Below are 26,251 nucleotides of genomic sequence, written 5' to 3'. Positions count from 1 at the left end.
ATAAATAGCGCCTGGTGGTGTTATGGCTTTAATCCAGCGGCTGTTTTCTCATGGCTGTGAGGTGGAGCCGACAGCTGCCTCGGGATAAATGGCTCCTGTAACTGATTCTGTGTCTCTTCTGTTCCAGGAAACACCCAACTCCGTTTTCCTGGTGATGGAGGTAAGTATAGAAACGTGACTGTGTGGATATTTCATGAGTCAGAACTCATATCCTCTTCTCATGTGTCGTCACTCGTGTTTGTTTTCACTGTAATTAGATATAATTAGTTACTTTACAGTGTTTTCTTTATTAAAAGTAACATAAGTGATGACACAGATTATTATATATGTTCCCATTACCATGAAAATCATTCATCACAGAGTAAATGTTTGCCCTGGTTAACGTCTGTCAGCATGTGCCCACACACCCCACCCCCCCACCCCCCGTCCTCTCTCTCGTCTTTTCCTCTCTTGTTTTATTTCACATGTTCTCTGTTGGTTCACTGACAACCTCACCCTCGTCCCCACCTTTCTCCACTCGTGTTGCAACACTGAACTTGCTGCAGGGCAGAAAACAAACCAACAGGACCTCAAGTTACTCACTAAAAATACAGCTCTGTGTTTTCTAGGAATCAGGTTCCCCGAAAGTCTTTGCTTCAGTTCTGGTTTAGTTTTAACAACTCCACAGTTTCTCCATTAAAGTCCATATTTTAACCTCTGAGAGTGTAATGAAGTGATGAGGGAACTGGGCCAGAGACAGAAATACTGACCTTTGACCTTTGAAGACTGATATAAACACAGTGTATGGAGCAATGTTTTAAAGGAAGGATGATGTTTGACCTGGAGCCTTTAGTGCAGCTTTTCTGCCAAAGTACAGTAGCAGACATGGTTTGAACTGTGCTCTGATATAACTGTCGATGGCCCAGACAGCCAGGTGATATGATGGACAGGTAACTACATACCTAGGTCCCATATAGTATAAAGGTAGATTTATATATCGACAGACTGAAACACACACACACACACCAGTGATACTACATGTTCTCAGGTTGATGTTGATGAGCCTGGATTTACCTGCTGCTCATAGTGATTGTTTGTCTCTCCACACACAGTACTGTAACGGAGGTGATCTCGCCGACTACCTGCAAGGTAAGCATCACGCTAATCTCTCCGTCACACACAAAGTTACTAATGCTGCGGAGGAGGAGACGTCATGTGACTGCAGCTGTTCTGGACGCAGGGCCGGGAATGTGTGCATGTGATTGTGCAGTTACCACCAGTGTGATGGATAGTTTGAGGAATAATGTAACTCTGTATCATGGGGGGATATTACAGAGCATGTGTGTGTCTCCATGTTTTGGATGTGGGGGATGTGTGTGTGTGTGGGAACCGCTGCAGCTCGGGACAAAGAGTTCCTTCTGTGAGCAGCCAGCACTCAGCAGTTTATCACTGTGATGCTTCATAACAAAGGTCAGCAGCTCTGCTTCTGCACTGACTCTCAGCCTCAGATGAGATGATGTTTGTTCAGTTTGAAACATAAAGTAAAGACGAAGAACATAAACCTGACGAGTTCTCTGGGCCTCATCAGTGACATTACAATTTATAGATTATAGATTTATAGATTATTTATTATTATATACATATAGATAGGCATGAAAAACAAAATCAAGACAAAACTAGAGAACATGTTGTGATGAGATCACAGCAGCAACATGTTGATGTTCCGACCCATGAACACACAGTACTCATTACTACAGTATCACATGATGAACTCAGTCATTACCACACACACACACACACACACCTGTGTATCTGACTCTCAGATAACCGCAGCTGGTTAAAGGCACTGATTGTGTTGCTGGAACTGCTGCTTATCACCGTACCTTTATATAAGGTACCTGTCCCACCTGTCCCACATCTGCAGTTTACAGAGTGGGTCACGGTCAGAGCGATCTGAAGCGGGGTGGTCCTGAGACACTGGAGGTTGTGAAATGAGACCTCAGAGGATTAGTGGCTCTCCATCTGTGTTCTTATCAGTGAAAGGCTTCTGTGTTTTACGAGGTGTTTGACAAGGCTTTGAACGCAGCGTAGCTAATGACCATGTTTCATTGTATAAGAAGATGGTTTTACTACTATTTACACAACGTCTCTGTGTCAGATGTTGTTCCACTGTGGTGGGGAGAGAGCGACAAACCCCTCAAATCCCAGATTAATGTTGATGAGCTGCTGGTGAGAGAGAGAGAGAGAGAGAGAGAGAGAGAGAGAGAGGAATCCTCTTAGACTCACATCAGATTAGATTTATTTCACTACCACGGGAAATGGGACCTTCACTGCCTCAAATCACAGTCTTTACCTCAGGATTATTACTGTGCTAATTACCAGCTTTAATCGAGTGAGGCTGATAAGAACGTTTGTGCAGTTACTTTTTCTTTCTAATGGAGAAATGTCTTTTCTAATGAAGGAGCAGCTGCAATGCAAAGTAATGAAGGTTTTAGTTAATGTTCATATTGTTCTTAAGTCTGACTCTTGTCGGAGCTGTTTTACTTAAAGAAGCAGGTCTCTCGTCCCTTTTAGAAGCTCTCAGCTGTTGTTGCTTCAGCATCAGCAGATGTGTGTTGACAACAATCATGTTTATCATTTCTGTCTCTCTCCGTCTGTAGCGAAGGGGACCCTGAGGGAAGAGACGCTGAAGGTCTTCCTGCAGCAGATCGCCGCTGCCATGCGCATCCTCAACAGCAAAGGGATCATCCACCGGGACCTGAAACCCCAGAACATCCTGCTGTCGTACACGGGCCGCAAAAGGTCCAACATCAGCGGCATCCGCATCAAGATAGGTAAAAGATCCGATAGAGAAGGTCCCACTGAGAGGAAGTCGTTAGAATCACTGGATAGTGATATTGTGCAGTTGTAGTTTGTAGTGATTTTATCTATGAAATAAGTAAAAACTGAAGGTCTGTTTTTTGTTGTTTTTTGTTTTATGGGCTACTGTCCTGTTACAGTGTACAGAAGTCTTTATTGAGTGACGTACATAATCAGCTGAGGTTGTGCTGATTCTGAATCTGTGCAGCACCTTTAAAAATGACGACGTTATGAGGCAAATGTTTGGAAAAGTCTCCGAGGGTTAAAATATATTTGAGAGTCATGAAGCAGCTCTCTGTCCTACTGTTGAATCTGAGGCTGAATAACACGACTCAGAGACATAATTACATAACCTCGACCATCAGACGAGCAGCTGCTGAACTGTCCTCACTCACAACGTCTTATTTTAATTTATCTCTGACAACACTGACGCTGCTTCCTCACTGTCTTTGTTTTGTTTTGAAAGTGTCACGCACGACTTCCTGTTGCCCGTGTTTGTCCAACAATACTGGTTTGTGTTACTGGTAATAATAATGACCTGTGCACTGACTGGTTTATCTCACTCCTCCGTCCTGCAGCTGACTTTGGCTTCGCACGGTACCTCCAGAGCAACATGATGGCCGCCACACTGTGTGGGTCACCCATGTACATGGTCAGTGTCTCTTTGTTGTGTGTCTCCAATTGCAGCTGATGTCAGGCGTTTTTAAATTTACCCCTCAGCTTTCTCAGCAGTTTGTTATTTGACTCTAAATACTGTGGGTCTGTGACCTGTGACCTCTCCGCCCTCAGGCCCCAGAGGTCATCATGTCCCAGAACTACGACGCCAAGGCCGACCTGTGGAGCATCGGGACGGTCATCTACCAGTGTCTGGTCGGCAAGCCACCGTTCCAGGTTAACACTGCGCACAACAAACCAGTGACTGATGTGTTTGTAGATGGGAGTCTGTGCATCTAATTTCTGTATTAATCTTCTCAGGCCAACAGTCCCCAAGACCTGAGGATGTTCTACGAGAAGAACAAGAATCTACAGCCCATGTAAGTCACATGACCAGTTTATGACACATTTCGTCGTAGCCATGAGTGAAATATCTCAACAACTATGATATGAAGTTTTGTACAGATTCATGAATCCTTCTGACATTGGAGAGCATCAGCAGGTTCACATGTCCCTCTGACCTGTCGTACACTCTGACCAACTACGACTGTATTAGCTCCATCAGGCCCAGTGTGACGTGCAGATTGTTGTTTCATGCATCCTAAGACAAACAAGACATTAACGTTCCCATGCTCTTGTTACCCAGCATCCCACGGGAGACTTCCCCGCAGCTCAGTGACCTTCTGCTTGGGCTGCTGCAGAGGAATCAGAAAGACAGGATGGACTTTGGTGAGTGCAGTGACGTCTACAAACATGGTGCACGTGTTGTTCAGGTTTGGTGTCTTGACGTTTGTTAAAAAACTTCCCTCTGCAGACACGTTTTTCAGCCATCCGTTCCTGGAGCCGTCGACCACCATTAAAAAATGTAAGGTCATGTTCTTAACGTACAGTTCGACGCTTTCACATTGTTCAGCTTGAGAACATGAGTAAATCGTGTGTTTGTTCTCGTCAGCGTGTCCAGTGCCGGTCCCCAGCGCCTCCAACACAGTGACAGACTGTTCCTGCGGCAGCTCTCCGTGCATCCGTTACAACTCTCCTCCTGTGAGTTCGACTTTAAAACTTAACTTAAGGAATTTTTTTTTTTTTTTTTTTGTCAGGATCATGTTGAGTTGTTTGAGTTTTTGTTTGTTTCATCTGAGAAAAGAAGCCCTGAGAGTTATTTTTTCTATTTATTTTTATGGGAAGAAAGACAAAAAATAAAAATGAAAAAGAAAATTAAAGAAAGGAAAAAACAAAAAAAAAATTTCACTTGTCTCTTGGGCTGTTGGTGAAAAGAATTTTCAAGTGAATTTTTTTTTTCATATTTTTTTATTTTCTATCTGTGAAAACAACCCCCGAGAAGCAAGAGAAAAATATATAGATTATCTTTATATTTTTCTTTGTCTTTTGTCTCTTTCTTTCATCCTGGTGAAAAAACAAAAACACAAAAATTTACAAAAATCAAAAATTCTCACTTGCCTTTCAAGGCTTCCATAGATTACACTTAGACAACATTAAACATGGCGTCTAAAGAGGGAAAATAAATGGAGTCTTCATAAAACTTATATTGTGATTTTACAAGGTGAATCAAAGCCGGTTCACTCCTGATCTTTAGCTCAGACTCTGCTCCCTGCAGCCTCAGCTGTCACTATTACCTCTGTCACCACTGCTAGTTTAAGTTAGAACAGTCTCATCTCACAGCAGCAGTGGGAGTGCAGGGCGAGTCAGTTTCCCAGGATGCCAGTGTTCTCTGTAACAATGTGATTACATTAGTTTGACAGTCAGCTCTGCCTTGCCTGAAAGTCTTATAATTACATCATTCAGGAGCCAAACTACAACTCTGTCTTCTTCTTCTCTTCCCTCCCTCTCTCTCTCTGTCTGTGGAAACTCAGTCTCTCCCTGACATGCAGACTCTGGCAGAAGATGGTCTGTCGTCCCCTCCGCTCGGTCCGCCCAACTTCCTGCAGCTGTCCAAAGAGTCTGCAGGAAGCACCAGCAGCAAGAACTCGTCCTGTGACACTGACGACTTTGTCCTGGTGCCTCACATCTCCACTGACAGCTGTGAGTGTCGGCACACACTGCTCACACACACTGCTCACACACTGCTCACACACTGCTCACACACTGCTCACACACTGCTCACACACACTGTTCACACACACTGTTCACACACTGCGCACACACACTGCGCACACACACTGCTCACACACACTGCTCACACACACACTGCACACACACTGCGCACACACACTGCACACACACTGCACACACACTGCACACACACTGCACACACACTGCACACACACTGCTCACACACTGCTCACACACACTGCACACACACTGCACACACACTGCAGTTAGCATTGTGCTAATGCTAAGTCCAGCTCCCTGTACTGACAAGGTTTCAGCTGGATTTAGCCCCGCCCCCCGTCCCCACAAGTTGACAGGATTGGATTCTTAGGTTCTGTGACGTATGAATCCCTGAATTTGTTTTTATGAGACGTGAGTAACATCAGCCTAACTCCATTAACAGTTTGTACTCTGACTGTCAGACTGTCTGGAAGCAGCTGTGTAATCCTAAAGCAGTTTCTGTTACTGAAGGAGCTGTGTCTCTTTTCATGGAGAAGCTTGACTTGTAAACTCAGAGGAGACGAAGAGAGAGAATCAGAATCAGAATCTGGTTTATTGCCCAGTAGGTTTTCACATGAGGAATTTGTTTTGGTGCAAAACAGTAAAATAGTAAAAAGGAAAAAATATAAACAAAGATAAAACAAGTGCTGCAGGAAGATCACTTAAATCTAGATAAATAAATGAAATATTTACAATGGATATGTGCAGAAATCTTATAGAAAACAGGGAGAGTGATGATAAAATGAATCTTCATACAATAATATAGATAATCATGGGTCAGTGCATGAATTCTGTGTGTTCACATGCTTCACATTAAACAGTGTCATTTACACGTGAGCATCAACATCTGTTCTGTACAAGCACACACGTCTCGAAACGTCTGATTTATAGACACACACGTAAGTCACACTCACTACCTGTCACTCACACACTCTCACACACACTCACACACTGTCATGCAGCGCATGTCACCAAATCCAGTACACCAGACAGCTGCTAAACATTTCATGTTGTAACTGTAGACAGATGTCCACAAAGTGTCTTCACTGGTAAAATGAATCCTCACACTCTGCACCTGCTGCAACACACACACACACACACACTTAGCTAGTCCTCCACTCAGACAAAGAACCAAGTGTGAAGCTTTGGGAACAGCAGCTGGTGTTTCGAGCTGCGTTCAATCAGCTAATTGCTGCTGATGAATGCGTCAGTGAGGCCTGTTGCACCTTCATCATTCTTTTCTTTCCTTTATTTCCTCAGATGACCAACCAATGGGAGCGGGCCGTCGGCCGTCCAGTGAGTTCCTGATGTGTGGAGGGTGAGTACAGAGCCGTCAACCTAAACCCAAACATGCAAATGCTGGTCATGGTGGGAATTTTTGGATCTTTGTAAACATCATTATAAAGAGTGTGGTCTGACCTGCTCTGTGAGAAAAGTGCCCTGAGGTAACTGTTCTGATCTGACATCACTATGAGAGTAGATGTTTATAATTTGATTTTTTTTTTTTTAAAAAAAACAAAAAAAAACAACTATATCTTATAATCCATCAGTGCCAATCAGAACTGGAGCCAATAAAAACCTGCATCTACTGCAGAGTCATGTGAATGCTGATTGGCTGATGTTAGTGGGTGTTAGCTGGTTCTCTGACCGGTGGAAACGGGCCTTAAAATCTGTACCAGTCTTATATCTGGGAAACAGTCAGAGGAAACTGAATCCAGCTACGAGCTTCACTGAAGCTCGTTAATTAATGTGTGTTTTTCATTAACACGTGTTTTCATTTGTTTTAATTCAGATAAAGAGTAAACATGAGCAGTGGTTTTATGGGGTGTTATGTGCCAGAGTGACCAACAACAGTGACTTCAACAGTCTTGTTGTCATGTTGAGGTTACCAGGCAACCATCATACGCTTCAGGAAGTCACTGCATCCAGCTAAAAAACGTCCAGCACATAACCACAACTTTTTATTCTTGATGTGTAACTGCCAACTTGTCCTGCTCGTTTCCAGTCGTCACGGTGACGTTATATGTCAAACATGAGGTTTTACAGTCATGTTTTATTATTTTTATGAACAGTAGCTGGTTGTGATGTTTATTGATCATTCAGGCATTAATTACCAGCTGTTGCCGAACCTTAACTGAGCTGATGTTTCCAGCTGTGACTCTTGGTTGCAGGCTGCAGGTAGTTGATTATTCAGCTTCACTAATCAGACTCAGGTCAGGGAATATGAACTGGATGTCAACAAGAGTCAAGTAGAAAATAGACCGAGTGTGTAACGGACGTGTCACATGATGCTGTGAGTCACACACAGCCTTGTGTTCATGTGTGTGTCCTTCATGTGTTTCTACGTCAGCGGTGCCTCCATTGTTTTCTTGTGTCATTGTTTCTCTGACCAGAAGTAAAAACAGCCTCATCTCTGCATCACACACACACACACACACACACACAGTTTGTCATGAGTGAAGTCTGTCTGACCACCTTGAAATCTGCATGATGACTGAGCTATGAATCAGACTCGGAGCCAAACAACAAGGTGGTGCTGAGCTAAATAAAGCCGCTGACCCACCAGAGGCTGTGATAACAATAGACTCACACTCTAACAAGCTGTTACTGTTATCACGGCGCCTCAGCTGTGTTCAGACATGAGAATATGCTCACGGGTCCTGCAGCCACATACTCTGTCGTCTTTCTCTTCTGGTTTACATCCAGTCAGCAGTTTACTCCTGTTCATGGTCTTCCTGCTGATGGTTTCTACACCTTCACTGTATCAGTAAAACTTTGTTTCTTAAAGCTCCAGGTTTTAACTCCTCCAGTGTTTTATCTGAAGTGTTGATCTCCATCAGAAGATATATTTGTTGGTTGTTTGTTGGTATTAATTGGTTTGATTGGTTGCAGGTAAATTTTTTGTGCTCTCTTCTGTCTGCTGCTCCTTTCTTTATGTTAGATCTCTTTCCTTTGTTTAGGGGATAAACCCAATGTTACTTTACATTTTTCTTTTACAACAAGTCTCATGAAAAGACTCAGTTTTTGTTGCCAAGTTGCTCACGCTGGGAATTGTTGTAAATAATTTTTGACAGAATATAGTCTGGAGCTGCTGTGTTTGAAAAGCACCTGAAGAAAACTCCTGTTGTGATTTGGTGCTTTAGAAATAAAAGTGGACTTAACTGGTCTAAGACCAAGTGTTAGTCCATTTCTCAATGTTCTGACCTCCCGACCCCACTGAAGATACACATCTCTAATGGTACAAACACATAGTTCATCTTTAATAAAGTCTCAGTAATTTCCTAAAACGGCAAACAGGAAATGTTGGATTCATCAGGGACTATTTTCAGCAAAATTACTTTTTTGTCATTTCACAATTTTTATTCCTGTACAACAGACATGACTGCAAGCTTTTATTTGACTTTTAAATTAACTTGCTCATCGTGGCGGCTACACACCTGGACCAGTGATTCTCCTGCTGCTCCATGTTTAAATTACACTGATTATAAAATCCCTTTGACAGTTTTTGTCTACATTAATGTTTGATAGGCTCATGAAGTCAGGGTTAAATGGAATAGATAAATACACTCTGTCACTCTTTGTTCCCTCTCTCTCTTCCTTTGACACCGTTTCACATTTCTTTCCTGTTTTCATGTGCAAACAGCCTCAAGTCAAACGTTTCTCCAGCCTCTGTTCCCTCTTTTGTTGCACTTCTTTTTTTTTCCTCTTTGTTGCTGCTCTGTCTCTCGTGTTCCTCTAACTGTCCATGCAGCCACATTAACCCCCCCACCCCCCACCCCGTCTGCCTCCACAGCACTAACTCTCTGCTGTTAAACACTGACACGGATGGAGCCATGTTTTTCTTAATTACAGGAGAATTCTCCCTCACAGTTTGGTAACAGGAGCCACACTTTAAAAGAGCTGCTGAATCACAGCCGTGTTTATCGTCTGCACCCTGAGTGTCTTAAATATATTGGAGTCAAAGAGGAAGATGGAGGAGGAGGAGGAGGGTGGTGTCTGCAGAGAGATTATCATTGTTAAAGAAAGAGAGTCGAGGCAAGTGAAGTGAAGAATGATTATATGCTGAAACAGTTTGGTCCCCTCCCCCTCCTGGGCTGCTGGGTAAAACCAGGTCAGTGGAGAAGCGACTTCTGATCCAACCTCTCTCCTCGTTCTTCTCTGCAGTTGTTCACTGACCTACAAATTCTCTTTTTAACGAGGCTCTAATATTCCTCTCCACATTCAGCCCGGGCTGGGATCAATACAGCTTTTCTTTAGCCTCCATCACTGGTGTCTGTATCAAATGTCGTCTGGATCAGAGTGCAGAAGGACACCATGTGTTCAGGTTTATATCTCAGAATTAGTCCCACAAAGACCTGCAGTCGGGTTCTTTGTCTGGACTCGTCTCTGCCTCACGTGTCCTCCTCTCTCCCTTGTGGACCCTCACAGGCTTCACATCATTACATAACACTGGTTTCCAACTGGTGCTGCTCTCTAACGGCCACTTCCTCCCCCGTGTCTCCACAGTCTATATGTAAGCAGGGGCCCCTCTGTGGGTGACTCGGTCACGACTTTGTGTTTGAGAACATTTCGTCTCCTCTGGAATAACAAAAGAATGTAAATGAGCTCTGCCTCTCTGCACTTCCTCTGCTGTGTCTGCCGTACACAAGAGAGCACAGCCTTGCACGTGCCATTGGCTGGCCCTGCCCCCAGCAGGATGAGCTTGAAGCTGATTGGTCCTGCCTTTGTGTTTACATGGAAGCCCAGCCCCCTTTTTTTTCCCCCTCATGATCTGCCAGGCTAAACTTAGTTCCTGAACTTGCCTGAGCGCCGAGTTAAACAAAGAGCCGAGGGGCTACAGACAGAGTCTCTGCACTGAGCCCCTGAAGATGTCCCGCACACATGGAGGTCAGGGGACCGTCTAACCCCTCTCCTCTCCTCGCTCGTCCCCTCCAGGCAGCCGCAGCCCACCCCCGGACAGACCCCCATGGTGTCCCCACGGGCCGAGACCACCCCCATCCCCGTCCCCACCCAGGTCCGCAACTACCAGCGCATCAAGCAAAACCTCTCCAGCAGCCCGACCACCACGCTGTACAGCTCCCCCAGGTAAGAGCCGCCTCTGCAGGGCCCAGGGTCAGGAAGTGTCCGTGTGATGAGTCATGAAACCTGTTTGTTTAGGAGGAAATGAAAACAGAGGGTGTTATTTCATCAGCCATTAAGTTTCACCACAGTTACATCAGCCTGAGTTTGTGGCCTCTCGACCTGCTGGTTTATAGAGAGTGAGGGGATTAGTCCAGGTGTTCCTCTTCACACTCTGTTGTCTGAGCAGGAGAACACAAGAGGTACTGTAGATTTCTATCAGCTGTATTGTGTAGTTAATGTGTTTGTTGTGCTGATTTCTGTGGTGGTTCACTCATGTTGTAATTTGCCTGTTGAAGACGAGGATGTGACAGGTTCTGTGTCTTTGTTGGTCCTGGTCTGATCCTGCAGGAAGCTCTGACTCGGTCCCTCTCACCTGTAACAGGCTCGTCTTTCTCTGTGTGTGCTGTTTTAATCACTCGTTCAAACACTGTCTGGATCTTAATTTGACTTTACCAATAACACCTGTCACCAGATGTTCAGATACAGCTGTGAACCAGGAGTTCAGTTCATGTTGGTTTGATCTTTGTTCACCTGTATCAAAAATCTAATCTAAATTGAACATATCCATCACAGTTTACCTGCCACAGGTGATGAGAGATGTGCCTTTATATGTTGAGATACAACAATAACAGTAAATAGTTTCATCCTTGAACCTGAATTAGATCGTAATGTGACACTTTGAAGGTGAAAAATTCCTGCTTACTTCCTTCTTTCTTTATTTTCTGGGTTTAAATGAAGCGTTTTAGTTTCACACTGGATGAATTTTGTTTTAGATCCATTTGTCTGCAGGACAAAAACCCATTTCATGGCCCAACATTAACTCTGTAACAGAAACAGTGTGTTGCAGATGCAGTTTCTCTCAGGTTAATGCACAGATCAGCTCAGTGACAGACTCCACAGGGTTTCAGAATATTTTTAATGTAAACTAAACATTTTTATCTTTAAAGGACAATTGACAGATGTTTTATGATTCACCACACTGAGGATAAACACTGAATATAAACATGCATCTAGTTTAAATACCTTTAATGAAACCTGTTTCTCCTGCAGCTACACCCAGAGCTTTTTATTTTACTCAGTGATGTAGTGAATCTCAGTCATCTCTATAAAATATGATATAATAAATCCCTCTGCAGCTCTGCAGCTCGCTGCAGTTGCACCAGATATTTTATGATAGATCTGAAATGTGCAAACAAGCACTTTGCTCAGCGAATGCTCCCACACATGCTTCAGTTCTGTGTGACTCAGATCTGTGTTGAGGTCTCGTACAGTGGGTTTGTCTTAGCAGCAGTAAACAAGTATTAACTGACAGGAAAACGGTCTGAAATGAACCACAGAGAAAAGTCAGTGATGATGTCGCTGAGTCCAAGATAAAGAATATTTTCATCTTCTGAATAAGTTTTGTGTTTGTTTGTGTTTCCCAGGTCGGGCACAGTGAGACGTTCCAACACCAGTCCTATGGGGTTTCCCAAAGTGGGTTCTGGGTCCCCCGGCACTGCAGATGTCCCTCAGACAGTGGGCCGACGCCTCTCCACCGGCAGCTCCCGGCCCTACTCCCCCTCCCCCCTCGGTAAGGACGCGTCCAGACATGTCTCCAAGCGCATCACTCTTTTAATAACAACTTCCAGACGAAGCTGATGATTTAAAATAACTGTGTTTCCAGTGGGCACCATCCCTGAGCAGCTGGGCCACTGCTGCTGTCACCTGCAGAGCCACGAGCCTCGCAGCCGCAGCTCCTCAGGAGGTCAGTGCACAGGTGACATTTCACCTGGTCACCAGGTTAACGCCACCTCTCACTCAGATCTAATGTGATGCTCCTGTGGGGCTTCTGTATGGAGATGTATATCAAAACAACAAAACCATTAGCATTAGCTGCAGCGAGGAGCTGTTGTTTTGATCCTCTTCTCTGCATCACGACTCAATTATAGACAAAGTGCATGAGTCACCGTGAGTCAAGGTCCTTTAAAAGCCTCTGACGCTGCCGTTACATTAACAGACGTCTTACAACTTCTCCACTGTTTGTGTTGAGAGCTTGGTTGTCATGGTGATCAGTTTGGTTGACGGAGGGAAGCTGCAGACAGACGGACCACAGCCGTCTGTCTCCCAAACAGTTTCAGCTGATTCAGCAGAAACTGACAGAGGCAGCATCAGTGCAGAGAAACACTCAGAGCTGAAGAGCAGCTGAGACACGTCTATCACCAACCTGCTCTTCATCATCAGGGTTAAATATGTTAATTATGTTAATTAGTCACAAACTCAGTGTGAAACAGGTTGTTTATGGCTGTGAACTTGAACTGAACTGGAGTCTCTCTCTCTCTCTCTCTCTCTCTCTCTCTCTCTCTCTCTCTCTCTCTCTCTCTCTCTCTTTCTCTCTTTCTCTCTCTCTCTTTCTCTCTTTCTCTCTCTCTCTCTCTCTCTTTCTCTTCCTCTTCCTCTTCCTCTTCCAGGTTCCCCCGTCCCGTCCTCTCAGCTCCTGGGGGCTCGGCTCCAGAGTGCCCCCACCCTGACTGAGGTCTACCAGACCCGACAGAAGCTCCACAAGCAGCTGTCGGACCCTGTCCAGCCTTCCTCCTCCTCCTGCAGTCACTCCCCTCAGCTCGGCCGACCCGCCAACCTCGGCTCCTCCCCCACCAAGCTGCTGGGCTCCTCCCCCCGGACATCTGACTGGCTGCAGAAGTCCCCTCTGCCCACCATCATTGGTTCTCCCACCAAGGTGAGTGGAGTGATGCGTGTCTTCAGAGGGTCAACGCCACATTGACTAAAACATCAGTCAGTAAAGTTTCCTGTTGAATTATTTTCCATTCAGATCATTTCGGCTCCGTTTAAGATCCCCAAAACGCAGGCGTCCTGTAACCTGATGGCGCTGGCGGACAGCCCCGTGCCCACCAAGACGCTGGCAGATGTTCGGGATATCTGCGCCCACCACTGCAGCCCGTATCTGACCGGGCGGCCAGCGGCCCCCGAGGCCAGTCGCACCTTTGGCAGGTAACGCAACAGAAACACGTTTCCTCTCAGCTTCTGTCTTTACTCAGCGTCTGTTAAATAAACTCTGTTGTTGTGCCACCTTTAACCTGAATTATCTGATGTGACACATAAAGGTTACAATAAAATATTATACAGCAAAAGAGACTCAGGTGAAATTTAAACGTGATGATTGGAAACACGACAATCAGTAAATGAAAGTCCTGATTGAATAAGGTGATGTCTGACGATAAAAGGAAAAAATATGAAATGTATCTGAAGGTTTTTACTGTGATATGTAAATTTTAAACAAGTGTTGCAGCCCAATCAATATTACAATAATCAATACATGGAGAGATTAAACTAAAAGACAGAATTAAATAAGGAGGAGGAATCAGAACAAACTCTACAATAACTCCTTAGGATTTAGGAAATGGGACTTAAAACGTTTTAGTATCAATATTTTAACATCATGAAAAATAAAAAAAAAGGATCCCTCCAGGTGTGGATCAGTTTCAGCAGCGTTAACCTTTGGAAGAATGATGTCATCCCTCTGTGTAACTTTGGCCCCTCCCCCTCTGACGTTCCTCTGCACCATGTGACGTCAGCGTCTGCTGTTTGACTCTGTCCTGACGTCATCTTTGTTTCCCCACAGGTCTGTTAGCACAGGTCGTCTGTCTGAGCAGCCAATCAGAATCACTCTGGGCGGACAGGCCTATCAGGGCAGCACTGAGAGCCTGAACACGGAGCGACCCATGGACACAGGTACGAGTCTGCCGCTGCTCCTGCTCCGTACAGGTCATCTCATCTCACTCATTGTTAAACATCACAGATAATAACTGAACGCCGTGTTCCCTCAGCCCCTGCAGGTCCCAGTGGGCCGGCTCAGGGGGGCTCAGCCAGCCCCCGCACTGTCCTCTTCACCGTGGGTTCACCGCCCAACAGCAGCACTCCTCCAACCTGCAGCCACCTGTGCACCCGGCCACGCACCACCTCAGGTGAGGACCTTTGCCTGAGCTCAGCCTGTGAGAGTCAGAGGCAGGGAAACGGTGGGGTGGGGTGGGGTGGTTGATGTCATGTGTGGGTTTGATAACTGACCTCAGATCTGCCTTTTCTCCCTCAGTGGGCTCCAACAGCTCGGCCGGCTCCCTGTGCTCCACCAGCGGACGCAACTATGTCGGCTCCCCCCCGGGGATGGCCATGGGCTCCTCTCCTCCGGGAGGTTTTGGGGGTGGGCAGCTGGTCCCGGGGGCAGAGGGGGCACCCAGCAGTCTGCGCTATGTCCCCTATGGCACCTCCCCTCCAAGCCTGGAAGGCTTCATCACCTTCGAAGCCCCCGAGCTGCCTGAGGAGACGCTGATGGAGGTGAGGGGGGGGGTCGGCCTCTTTCATGGTTCTGGTCTGTTCCATCATTAAAGTGAAGCTGGTTTCTAACTGTGGTGTCTCCCGACGCAGCGCGAGCATACCGACACGCTGATGCACCTGCGGATGATGCTCTCCTTCACCGACTGCGTCCTGGAGATGGCAGCGGTTCGAGCCGGAGGGACGGAGCTTGGCGTGTCGGCGGCCTCCATCTACCCCCCCCAGGACAGTGTGGTGGTGGACCAGATCAGCCAGCTCAGCAAAGAGTGGGGGTAAGAACCAGCTGGAGTTTCCTCATACAGCAGTAACGTGGTGCCTGTTGTTCAGTGCTGCTGCTGCTGCTGCTGTCTCTCTCTCACTGTGCTGCTGCTGCCCCCTACAGGCAGGTGGAGCAGCTGGTGCTCTACATGAAGGCCGCTCAGCTCCTGGCCTCCTCCCTCCATCTGGCCAAGGCTCAGATTAAATCAGCCAAACTCAACCCTTCCACCGCCGTCAAACAGGGTGAGGACAGTCTTCATGTCCCAGTCCTCAAACTGGGACCAGAGCTTTAAACTGGGAACTCTATGTAACAGTTGACATGTGTTTACTGTCTATATATTTAACATGGAGGCAAATACCAGATTGTAACTAAGTACTTCAGAGATAAATACTAACCTCTCTCCTCTTCCTCTCAGTGGTGAAGAATCTGAATGAACGTTACAAAAGCTGCATCTCGCTCTGCCGGCGGCTGACCGACAAACTCAACCACTTCTTCTCTGATAAGCAGCGTTTTGTGGACGAGATCAACAGCGTCACTGCAGAGAAGCTCATCTACAACCAGGCTGTGGAGATGGTGAGTCTGAGACTCACACACGGACCTGCAGAGCTCAAAGACACAGGAGGAAGTTAGGCTGGTGCTGATTCTCATCACTAGAAGGCCTAATGTATGTGTGTGTGTGTGTGTGTGTGTGTGTGTGTCAGGTTCAGTCAGCAGCTCTGGATGAGATGTTCAAGCAGACGGAGGACATCGCCTACCGCTACAGCAAGGCCGCCATGCTGCTGGACGGCCTGTCCAAGATCCTGCAGGACCCCACTGACATTGAGAATGTGGTCAAATGTGAGGACACACACACACACACACCTCTGACACACAGGGCCTCATAAAGGAACAAAGAAGTCAGGTTTTATTAGTACAGTTATCTGAAGGCTGCAGGTCCAGACGTTCAGACCCAACAACTCCACCACCTCTCTGTGACAGGAACCTTGAGCAGAACCAGAGTCGTGTTATTTTTAATCCACAGATTTTTGTGCGGCAGCTGACACAATTCAGTGGTTTCCAGTAAAATGTTCCCGCCCCAGCAGCTGCCTCGATGCAGGTCCCTGATCAGCATAATCCTCCGACGTGTTCCCTCCCTCATCCCTGACTGTCACATCACGTTGGGCATCTTACTCCAAGTCCAATCCTTCACTTTTTATTTCTGTAACGGTACAATGAGTCATATTTGATCATTTCTGGTTGTTTCGATCGGCTGACTTTGTACCTCTGACATTTTGACAGTGATCCACATCTTTTCAACAGAAACATCATTTCTGTGATGTCACATCTCAACTTTAAATTTATGCTGAGCTAAAACCAGCGTGTGACTAACTGAGCTGTGATGTGTTCAGGTCCATTGTCCAGCGTTTGTAAGGTTGTGTCTGTGAACAGATTGAATTCACCAGGTTGAAACAGGACATTTATAAAACCTTATTGCAGTGAGGAGAGTTTCTTCTTCTCAGACTCTCTATGTTCATGCAGGAGGCCTGTTGTCCTGCAGCCGCTCTGATATTTCACTGATTTTACTTCTGTTTGTTTTTTCGACTTCTCTTCATTAGATCTTGTTTTGTGTTTTTCCTGCAGACAAGGCGAGTGTGGACCGCAGGATCTCAGCTCTCTGCTACTGCACTGTCACCCTGTACGAGTAGCAGCCCTCACACACACACACGGGGACCACGTCCTGAGACTTTTGACCACCGCCCTCACAGAGCCGCTGTTCCCTCCTGTAGCAGTTGAAGCACTTTCCATCTGTATTTATCATCAGTTGTTTTTATCTCCTGCACCACAGACTGAACTGTGACCAGACTGATGCACAAACTCACAACCAAAGACCACCACAGCCCCAGAGACAAAGGCTGAAACTGCATGTGGACATGATTCATGCACTTTGATGTGCATCTCGTTTTTTGTACACGATGTATATGAACTAACGTCCATCCATCCGTTTTTTTTACCTGAGGAAAAGGAGGATGGACTATGAGACGGAGCTTCGAGAGCCTGGAGCAGTTCATCTTTTAAAATCCTGCTTCTTATGTGATATCAGTGGTTATTTACTCTGTTGTTCTTATTTATTGGTTCAGAAGAACGTGGATGTTTGAGTCTCCTGCCGATCTTGAAAACCTGAAGTATTGGAGGGAAGGAAACGAGGAAGCTTCGGGCCGCTCACTGTAACAGACAGACTGTAAACACAAGGTCCTGTTACAGAAGGTCGACAGCCACGAGAGCAAACCAACCTGTACATGTGTGATTTTTAATTTCTCATGTTGTTAGCTCAAGCACTTTACAGTGAGGACGAGGAGGGGGGAGGGGGGGGGTTCACCTTCAGCACTGACCTGCTCTGTGTTCATGATCATCAAGTCGACTGCATACATTTCCCATAAGGCAGCTCAACCAGGGAAACAGTGCTGTCAGGCTGCAGCTTTTCTGGGCGGTGACTGTCACAGAGGAACCACGTATCTCCAGTTCACCTCCAACAGGTGTAGTTAAAGGGACAGTCCACTGATGTCACTGTGAAAACTGTAACAGTAGAAATCTGACAGGAGCTTTCTGATGTCACAACGACGCTGTGTCTGTCGTCCTCCAAGCTAAAGCTGAAGATAATAGCCCTGATGATGTCATCAGGGTCGTCTCAGCTGGGGGTGTGGAATTCGACAGATGTGTGGTCTAGTGGTAAAGTGGTATTATGGGAAATGTAGGATCTTATTGTGTTTTTGGAACTTGACCCATACTAGAGATTAAAACTATAATTTCGGCCTCAGCTGCTTTGAATTTGACAGATCTTTATTTAAACTGTCTCCAGCTTCATGGAAGTGTAAGATTAAATTGGTGGAATATCCCTTTAATTCCAGACACAACAGGCAACAGCTTGAATGTAGCTGTTGTAAACTGACCTTTCCTCTACCACTGACAGGATGAGCAGCACTGAACAGCCTGTTTCCCTCGTTCCTCTGTTTCATAGGAATCCCGCAGCTCCACAGTGACTTGTCGATCATGTTGCTGATAATGAGGAGGCGTGACTCTCTGCCCATGAAGGGTCACCAGGTCTGCAGGTTCAGATATTCAGAGGAAAACCAGACCCAGTGCAGTGGTTTCAGGCCCTGACTCTGTCACCTGGGCAGGTGTTCACCTTAAACCCCGAAGGAGAGAATTGAACAGTCAAATTACTTGACAAGTTACCTGGATAATAAGTTTCATTTTACTAAAACAACTACAGCTTTTTATGTTTTATCGGTTTCTGTAGCTAATTTTTTAACAAAACTTGATGTTTGCAGACTTGTAAATATTTGTATGTGGTTCATGTGATGATTCCTTTCTCCTGTTTTCTGGGAGGGGGGGTGAGTGTGTGTGAGATCACGGTTTGAGTTTCAGGGGTTGTCGGCGACGCCGTCGGACGCCCCACCTGTCAGTCAACGAGCACAAATCTTTATATGTACATAGATGAATTTGATACGTTTTCTTCACGTCTGCCAAGGGTTTGATAAGAGACCTGTAGAGGCACAGGGGTGTGCCAAAGAATCAAATAAAAACCTGTGGCAGCTCTGAAACTTTCCAGAGAACTCTTTCTACCACGACTGTTCATCGTCAAGATCAACACACACATCTGTTCAGTAGATCTTATGAAATTTTCTGAAATCAGAGACGTCGTCAGACTTTCTGCTCGTTTCCCAAAATTTTGTGAGACTGGATTTGTCACAATCTGCACTGCCCAGCATCAGTCAGTCTGTCTGCCCTCCCTCTGTACTGTATGTATGAGTGTATATATACACACACATGCACTTGCCAGGTGTGCATTAAGGCCAGTAGTATACAGTTCATGATGGAAAAGGAGGTGCCTTCTTCTTGAGAAACATAGGCCTGCTCCTGTGCACAGGTGTGAATACGTTCTTCTTCTCTGTGTATAAAGGTGTGTAAATGCATTCACAGGCTCCCAGTGGACTCTGGGCCTGATCCTCCGATGTACTGTTCTTTTTCTAGACATATCTGGGTTTCAGATTCCCCTCACCCACATGAAGCCTTTCACTGCACAGAGTGAAGAGGGGGGAATAAAGCTGACAGAAACCCACCTGAATCCTTGCTCTGTATCTGAAGATGGACTGTTTAAAGATAAAGCATGGGTGCCGAGTCTGTATATTACCCCTGTAGAACCTCTAGAATCTTGAATGTATGTACCCTGTTGTTTCGCACCTCTCCAGCTTGACCTGAATGCATTCTGAAGAACCCCCACCGTCAGTCACGACCCTGAAAATGCAACTTTCCAAGCACCGATTTTTTTTCAGAGAAATGTTAACATTATACTTGTGTCTGTCACCGATGGGTGTCTCTGTTCTTTATGGAACTCAAATACAGTCTTTGTTATTAAAAAGAGGAAACATGAAGACGTCCTGCTGTGTCTTTGCTTTTTCTTTCAGTCTTATTTCTTTTCAGATTTTACTGAGGAAAATCTCTCCACTAAAAAAAAAAGTCAATACATGGTCATTGTGTTCCAATAAACTTTTGAAGCCATAGAAAATATGATATTCATTAGAATCAAACAAAAAATACCAGTTTCTAAATCATTTGAAGAGTTTCCATAAGTTTTGTGTGAGTTTTTTTTTTTCCAACAAACATTTTCACATTGAAGCATTTGCAAGTGTAAAAACACGAGTACAACCTTTTGAAATGTTCCAGTGGAATAAGAGAATATAACTTCATTCTGTTTGTGTGCAGCGAGGTTCCTGAAACCAGAGGAGCTGAGGTGAAATGAGCTGACACTGGAAGAGCTGTTTAAATGTGATGAGCCTCAGAGAGAAACACACGATGCTGCTTCCCTCTCATCACTTACACTGTGATGAACTGAAGTTGTGTGTGCAGCTGAGTCTCTGTGCATCGACTTCAACTCACTGAAACAATAAGACTCGTATTCAAAGCCCTGTCACTGCTCAAGCTGCAGTTTTATTCTTGTGTCCATCTTCTGCTCGCTTCTCCTGCTGCTTCAGCCTCAGCTTGGCTGAAAGGCGCGTTTCTGGTTGTTGTTGTTGTTGTTCTGGTGGGAGGGGCTCCGCTGAGTGTGCGCTGTGCTGATTGGTGCTCTCCTTCATTGACACGCCCTCGGACCAATCGCTGACGTCTCCGCCGGGCTCAGTCACACATCGTTATAACGGTTATAACTAGTTAGTAGTCGGTGTGAAACCGGTCGGGGTGGAGGACTGAGCCCAGAAGGTGAAACCGATTTGCTAACTAACTTTTCTTCGTGTATCATTTTATCAACGTTACGCAGCTGTTAGCATGTAGCCATTAGCTGCAGCTGTAATAACAGTTTCCAATGTTATCCGTTACAGCTTTTAGCAGCCAAGCTAAACCAAGCCGCAGGTTCAGGATTAGCATCTTTTTGTCTGAACTCTCGTTAAAAGACATAAACCTTTAATAGCTTGTGGTCATAGCTTCACTACTGTTAGCGACAGTGTGGATAATATGAAAGTATCTGCTGTGTTTATTGCTCTAGCTAACGTTAGCTAGCATTATTAACGCTCATCAGTTGGCTAATTTTTGGTAAACTGTGCCTTTAGCAGTTAGCTTAGCTACAGCTGACTTTAGCAAAGGTTTCAGGTGCGACAAAGGGATTCAAAGGGAAACTGTCGGTTCGTGTCTTGGTCTGGGCTCAGGATGTCCCGGGAACAGCTCGTCGTGCAGCGGGCCAGGAAGTCTTTCCAGACAGGGAACACCAAGCCGCTGGAGTTCAGGGTCCATCAGCTGCGGAGCCTGCAGCGCTTCGTCTCAGACAGACGGAGGGACATCGCAGAGGCTGTGAAAAGGGACCTGGGCAAGGTGGGCAGAGCCTTTCAGCAGGACCCCTGTCCCTACTTTAGCCCCGTGACAGCAGCAGCAAGGTCCAGGTTTATCATAGAAACAGACCAGAACCAACCAGGAAGACAGTTAACAGCAGAATTAGGAAGCAGCTCAGGAAACAGGACACATGAATATTCTTTTGAGCTCACCTGCAGTTTTCTGTTTGTTTTGAAAGTTGCTCATCTAGTTTCTTCTTAAACAACTCGGACACAGTGAAACACTAACACGTTGCTCCTGGCTTTTAAAGAGTAACACACACTGGTGAACTTTAAGTCGGTTCCAGGTCAGTACATCTTTGATGAAGTGGTTTTAAAAAGGATTTGTTCTCATGAGTTTATAACTGCACTGAGCTGAACTACAGCCTACTGCACATGACTGTTAGAACTATGACTGGAATCATCAATATTATTGATGTTATCAGTCAGAATATTGAACACATGAACGAACGTGTTGTTTTCCTGCTTCCTCTCAAACGTGGAGTATTGTTGAGATGTTCTCTCATTAACAACACAACACAGTGACATTAGCTGCTGCCTGTGCACTTCATGTCCTGAGACAACCCCAACTCCATAATGCATTCATGTGAATGTGAGAACTGTTCTGCTCAACAAACCTGTGAATGTAAATGAACCAGCTGGGACCGAAGGACTGAAGTTCTGTCCCGTCTTCTGCTTTCAGAGTGAACATGGGACGGAGCTGTTTGAGACTCTGGGCCTGGAGGGAGAGATCAGTCTGGCCATAGAGAAGCTGGCGGAGTGGGCGGCTCCTCGGCCCGTAGAGAAGAACCTCCTCACGATATCAGATGAGGTCTACGTCCAACCGGAGCCCCTGGGAGTGGTGCTCATCATCGGGGCTTGGAACTACCCCTGGGCTGTCACACTGCAGCCGCTGGTTGGAGCTATTGCTGCTGGTACCAAACACACACATATACACTCACTGAGCACTTTAGTAGGAAGGCTGCACTAATACTGGGAGGGGCCTTTGTTTACTCAGCCTCAGGTCTTTGTGTCATGGATTCTGCAAGATGCTGAAAGGAGCAAAACCTCAGCCCAGATCTGCACAAGTATTAGCATATTCTCACTTCTTCACAGTGTATGTAACACTGTGTAGTGTTGTAACAACACCACACCTGAACAAACATGTGCAGACACTCCTTCATTATAAACTTACCAATCAGACGTAAGCACTATAATACTGTCATACTGTGACAACACTGTGGTTTTAGAAATGACTGTAGAAGAGATCTCAGGTGTTCTCCTACCTGTGTGTTGTTTCTGACAGAACAGTAAATCCAGCTGAGGTGGGAGGTTCCTGGGTGTCCCCAGTTGAAAGGAGAATCATTTATTGTCACTATAATTCCTTCTATACCACATAGAACCACTGGTGTGAGGGATGAAGGATCGGTATCAACCTGTCTTTGAGATTTTGATGACCCTGTGTTGTCTGACCTGTGACCTCTCTTCTGTCTCTCAGGAAATGCTGCGGTGATCAAACCATCTGAAGTCAGCTCACACTCTGCGAAGGTCATGGAGGAGCTGCTCCCTCAGTATCTGGACAAAGTGAGCCTCCTGCTTTGATCCATGTGATGCATGAACCCTTTTCCCTTCATCTACTCTCAGCGTGAACGTACAGGAGCTGTAGTGACTGGATACACTTTCTCTAGGACCTGTACCCAGTCGTGACAGGGGGTGTGTCCGAGACCCAGGAGCTGCTGAAGCAGAGGTTTGACCACGTCTTCTACACAGGAAGCAGCACAGTGGGTAAACTGGTGATGGAGGCCGCAGCTCGCCACCTCACCCCGGTGACGCTGGAGCTGGGCGGGAAGAGTCCCTGCTTCATCGACAGGAACTGTGACATCACGGTCGCGTGCCGGTCAGTCTCTCTCAACATTTACACTCTCGTTTGTGACTGGACTGATGTTTTCTGATGTATCTGCTGCCGCCAGACACTGTTTGTTTAGAGTTCATTCTCTTGGAGGAGTAAACAATGTTTCTGATGACATCATGATGATCGTGATTGGCTGTTGCTCGCAGTTCCTCAGAAGGTGTCTGGAGTTTTCTCTCAGACAGGAAGTGTTGTCAGTTGTTTCTTCTCCTTCATCACAGTCGCATCACCTGGGGAAAGTTTGTCAACTGTGGTCAGACGTGCATCGCTCCAGACTACATCCTGTGTGAACCCTCCATCCAGAGCAGAGTCGTGGAGGAGATCAAGAAGCGCATCAAGGTTGCTCTGAAACTAAGATTAAGATTAATCTGTCAGTGGTTTTTAGAATCTAATCTAATCTAATTTTATCTGAACCAGAATTTCAGGACGTCAGAAGTAAAGTGAGGAAGAGTTTTATTTATTTTAATCCTGGCGCCATCCTCAGCTCTGTTAAATATACAGTGTATTTACCTGTAATTAAAACAAACATCATGTAGACCTGATGCTTCCTGGAACAAAATGAGTGTCTGTGAGTTTGGAGCTTCATGGCTCCTCCTCCTTTATGATCTGGTCTCAGAAACATAATCGTGTTTTTACTGTTGAAACTTAATGTCTGTGTGAAAATGCTGTGATGTTATTTGACAGGAGTTTTACACAGATAATCCAAAGACCTTTGAGGACTACGGACGCATCATCAACCAGCGACACTTCCAGAGGGTCATGGCTCTGATGGAGGGGAGCACGGTCGCTGTTGGTGGAGACAGTGATGAGTCTCAGTGCTACATAGGTGGGTCCTGTGTGTGAGCCAAACATCATGTCTGCTGTTTGTTGGGATGCAGATCTGAGGTTGTATCTGAGGTGGTTTATATGTTATGGTGGTGGGACCGGTCTGACACTCACTGTAAACCAGTGTAAACCCTGTGCCTCCTGTACCCCGGCAGCTCCCACTGTGCTGAGAGACGTTACCAGGGACTCTAAAGTGATGAAGGAGGAGATCTTCGGGCCGCTGCTGCCCATCATCACAGTGAGCGGCGTAGACGAGGCCATCCAGTTTATTAACGAGAGGGAGAAGCCGCTGGTCGTCTACGTCTTCTCCAATAACAACAAGGTGAAACGTGTTTCCTGTCAGTCAGGTTGATGCTCAGACAGTGTTTGTGTCCCACACCTCCCTGACCTCTCCCCTCTGATAACCAGCTGATCAAACGGGTGATCGCAGAGACCTCCAGCGGCGCTCTGCTGGCTAACGACTGTCTGGTCCACTTCACCGTCAGCGCTTTGCCCTTCGGAGGAGTCGGTGAGTGTGAGACGCACCTGCAGCTGCTGACCCTCCTCTGTATGTGCAGGAACAAAGGTGACTAACTCCTCCCCCTGCCGCTTCCTCAGGTAACAGCGGCATGGGCTGCTACCACGGCCGGCACAGCTTCGACCAGCTCAGCCACCTGCGCAGCTGCCTGATCAAGCAGCTGAAGATGGAGGGGGTGAACAGCATGCGGTACCCCCCCCACACCGCCAAGAAGCTGGGCTGGGCCCGATTCTTTCTGCTGAAGCAGGTCAACGTGTGCAGGCTGCAGCGGATGGCGCTGCTGGCCGTGATGGCTGGGCTGGCAGCGTTTGTGGTGCAGGTAACTACAATAAACCAGTCAACAAAAGAGCTGCGAGGTTTGGTTCTAATTAAAGGGAAATTAGTTCTGAGACAGTTTGAGTTTAGTTAGTTGTGTTAAATTATCAACAGTTTGTCAGAGGAAACATCTGAAATGACTCGAAGTTGATATTTATTCAGTTTTATTATCGAACAGTTTAGTCTCTGTATTTGTTTCACATTCAGCTGATCTGCTGTGAAAATGACACAAGGTTATAATTAATAGCTGGTAATTAATGGGAATAAATTAATTAGCACCAAATTATATTGTTTTCCTCTGGAAACATAGAAATCAGTCACTGTAACTTATTCCTGTATTTGGATCCACACAGTGGTCACTGGTCTTCCTGAGGTCCACAAATAAAACTACAACAAAGAATTAAACAACAACTGCAATTTTGTGATGTCACAACAAAGCAGTCACCAAGAGGCTCAGATCCTCTCCTCTGATTGGCTGACTGACCTGTTGTCACCAGAGCTCCAGAGAGAAGCCTGAGAGAGGAGATGTAAAACTACACTGAGATGGTTCTTGGTTCTTTAATATCTTCTGATGAGATCAACACTTCAGATAAAACACAGGAGAAGGTTCGGGTCAGTTCATAATTCTCACTCCTGCCTCAGACCTTAAAGCCTCATGAGCCAGATGTTGCCCAACAACTGTCAGACAAACATCATGAAAGTGCTGCGTCTTTATTAATAATTGACACACTGGTTTTCCATTGACTGATCCAGGACCAGGTTCACCTTCACAGCAGGAACACGATGTTTCATACAGCAGCTCTGTGTGTTTATGCTGCTGTGTGTGTAACAGTGGACCTTTTGTGTGTCGACAGTTTTCAGGCGTTTCAATAGTGACAAACACATTTTCCCACGATGAGCAGATATGAGGACCCTGCTCCACAGGCCCACGGGCCCACAGGCCCCTCCCCTCACACAACAATGGCTTTGTCTCCAGCAGACAATGTGCTGTTGTCCAGGAGCTCTACCCACAGAATGCTCCCTCATCTACCCTCCCTTTAATTACCCAGCATGCTTCACTCTCCTCTGATAAATGGCCCCTTTTGTTGTGGTCAACCCCACCGTTTCTGTTGACATCCACACTGAACAGTTAAACTATCTGTTGTGTCTGTGCAGAGGTTCCTGCTGCGAGGATGAGCAGACCTGCGAGCACCTCCTGCAGCGATGCTCTGGTCCACATCATTTCATCCATGTAGACACATGTGACTGACTGGAGATCTGCAACATCTTCTGTTACACATTAAAGCTGCTATTAAAGTTTTTATTGTCTGACATACATTTTATAGAAATAAAGTCTGTAATGCTTTTATTTAACCTGATAAATGAAGATTTTACTTTGACAAGATAATGAAAATCATTTCATGTTTGTCCGTCTCACTGAATATCAGGTCTGCTTTGATTGGTGCCATAGTGACTCCGTTACACCTTTTATTCTAGTTTGAATCCTTATGATATTTTATTGTTTCTGTCATTAAACATCAACCAAACGTCGATTATCCTTCATG

General features: G+C 45.9%; 2 protein-coding genes across 2 annotated transcripts in view; both read left to right on the top strand.

The window, feature by feature from the left end:
• ulk2 (unc-51 like autophagy activating kinase 2) overlaps positions 1 to 19,722 on the top strand; it is a 34,614-nt gene extending 14,892 nt beyond the window's left edge. Inside the window, exons 4-27 of the mRNA XM_071471947.1 lie at positions 128 to 160; positions 1,092 to 1,128; positions 2,640 to 2,813; positions 3,417 to 3,490; positions 3,628 to 3,729; positions 3,814 to 3,872; positions 4,139 to 4,221; positions 4,307 to 4,357; positions 4,445 to 4,533; positions 5,364 to 5,532; positions 6,862 to 6,919; positions 10,537 to 10,686; positions 12,147 to 12,292; positions 12,386 to 12,466; positions 13,170 to 13,435; positions 13,529 to 13,707; positions 14,339 to 14,448; positions 14,544 to 14,681; positions 14,807 to 15,048; positions 15,139 to 15,317; positions 15,428 to 15,546; positions 15,720 to 15,877; positions 16,006 to 16,141; positions 16,925 to 19,722. Coding sequence (XP_071328048.1) covers positions 128 to 160; positions 1,092 to 1,128; positions 2,640 to 2,813; positions 3,417 to 3,490; positions 3,628 to 3,729; positions 3,814 to 3,872; positions 4,139 to 4,221; positions 4,307 to 4,357; positions 4,445 to 4,533; positions 5,364 to 5,532; positions 6,862 to 6,919; positions 10,537 to 10,686; positions 12,147 to 12,292; positions 12,386 to 12,466; positions 13,170 to 13,435; positions 13,529 to 13,707; positions 14,339 to 14,448; positions 14,544 to 14,681; positions 14,807 to 15,048; positions 15,139 to 15,317; positions 15,428 to 15,546; positions 15,720 to 15,877; positions 16,006 to 16,141; positions 16,925 to 16,989 — 2,898 coding nt within the window. The 3' untranslated portion in view covers positions 16,990 to 19,722. The remainder of the gene's footprint in view (positions 1 to 127; positions 161 to 1,091; positions 1,129 to 2,639; positions 2,814 to 3,416; positions 3,491 to 3,627; positions 3,730 to 3,813; positions 3,873 to 4,138; positions 4,222 to 4,306; positions 4,358 to 4,444; positions 4,534 to 5,363; positions 5,533 to 6,861; positions 6,920 to 10,536; positions 10,687 to 12,146; positions 12,293 to 12,385; positions 12,467 to 13,169; positions 13,436 to 13,528; positions 13,708 to 14,338; positions 14,449 to 14,543; positions 14,682 to 14,806; positions 15,049 to 15,138; positions 15,318 to 15,427; positions 15,547 to 15,719; positions 15,878 to 16,005; positions 16,142 to 16,924) is intronic.
• Positions 19,723 to 20,428: 706 nt separating this feature from the next.
• On the top strand, positions 20,429 to 26,237 carry LOC139614588 (aldehyde dehydrogenase family 3 member A2-like). The gene is made up of 11 exons (XM_071471950.1): positions 20,429 to 20,539; positions 20,983 to 21,145; positions 21,845 to 22,076; positions 22,640 to 22,725; positions 22,830 to 23,038; positions 23,272 to 23,389; positions 23,735 to 23,876; positions 24,031 to 24,197; positions 24,284 to 24,383; positions 24,473 to 24,711; positions 25,863 to 26,237. Exons 2-11 carry the CDS (start codon positions 20,984 to 20,986, stop codon positions 25,881 to 25,883), a joined length of 1,476 nt encoding a protein of 491 aa, XP_071328051.1. The 5' UTR covers positions 20,429 to 20,539; position 20,983; the 3' UTR covers positions 25,884 to 26,237.
• The last annotated feature ends 14 nt before the right edge of the window (positions 26,238 to 26,251 follow it).

The sequence above is a fragment of the Trachinotus anak genome, unplaced genomic scaffold (assembly GCF_046630095.1).
Source record: "Trachinotus anak isolate AG129_WGS33_773 ecotype Australia unplaced genomic scaffold, CSIRO_AGI_Tana_v1 ptg000034l, whole genome shotgun sequence".
In the NCBI taxonomy this organism is placed as follows: domain Eukaryota; kingdom Metazoa; phylum Chordata; class Actinopteri; order Carangiformes; family Carangidae; genus Trachinotus; species Trachinotus anak.
This window is presented reverse-complemented; position numbering and strand designations above follow the sequence as displayed.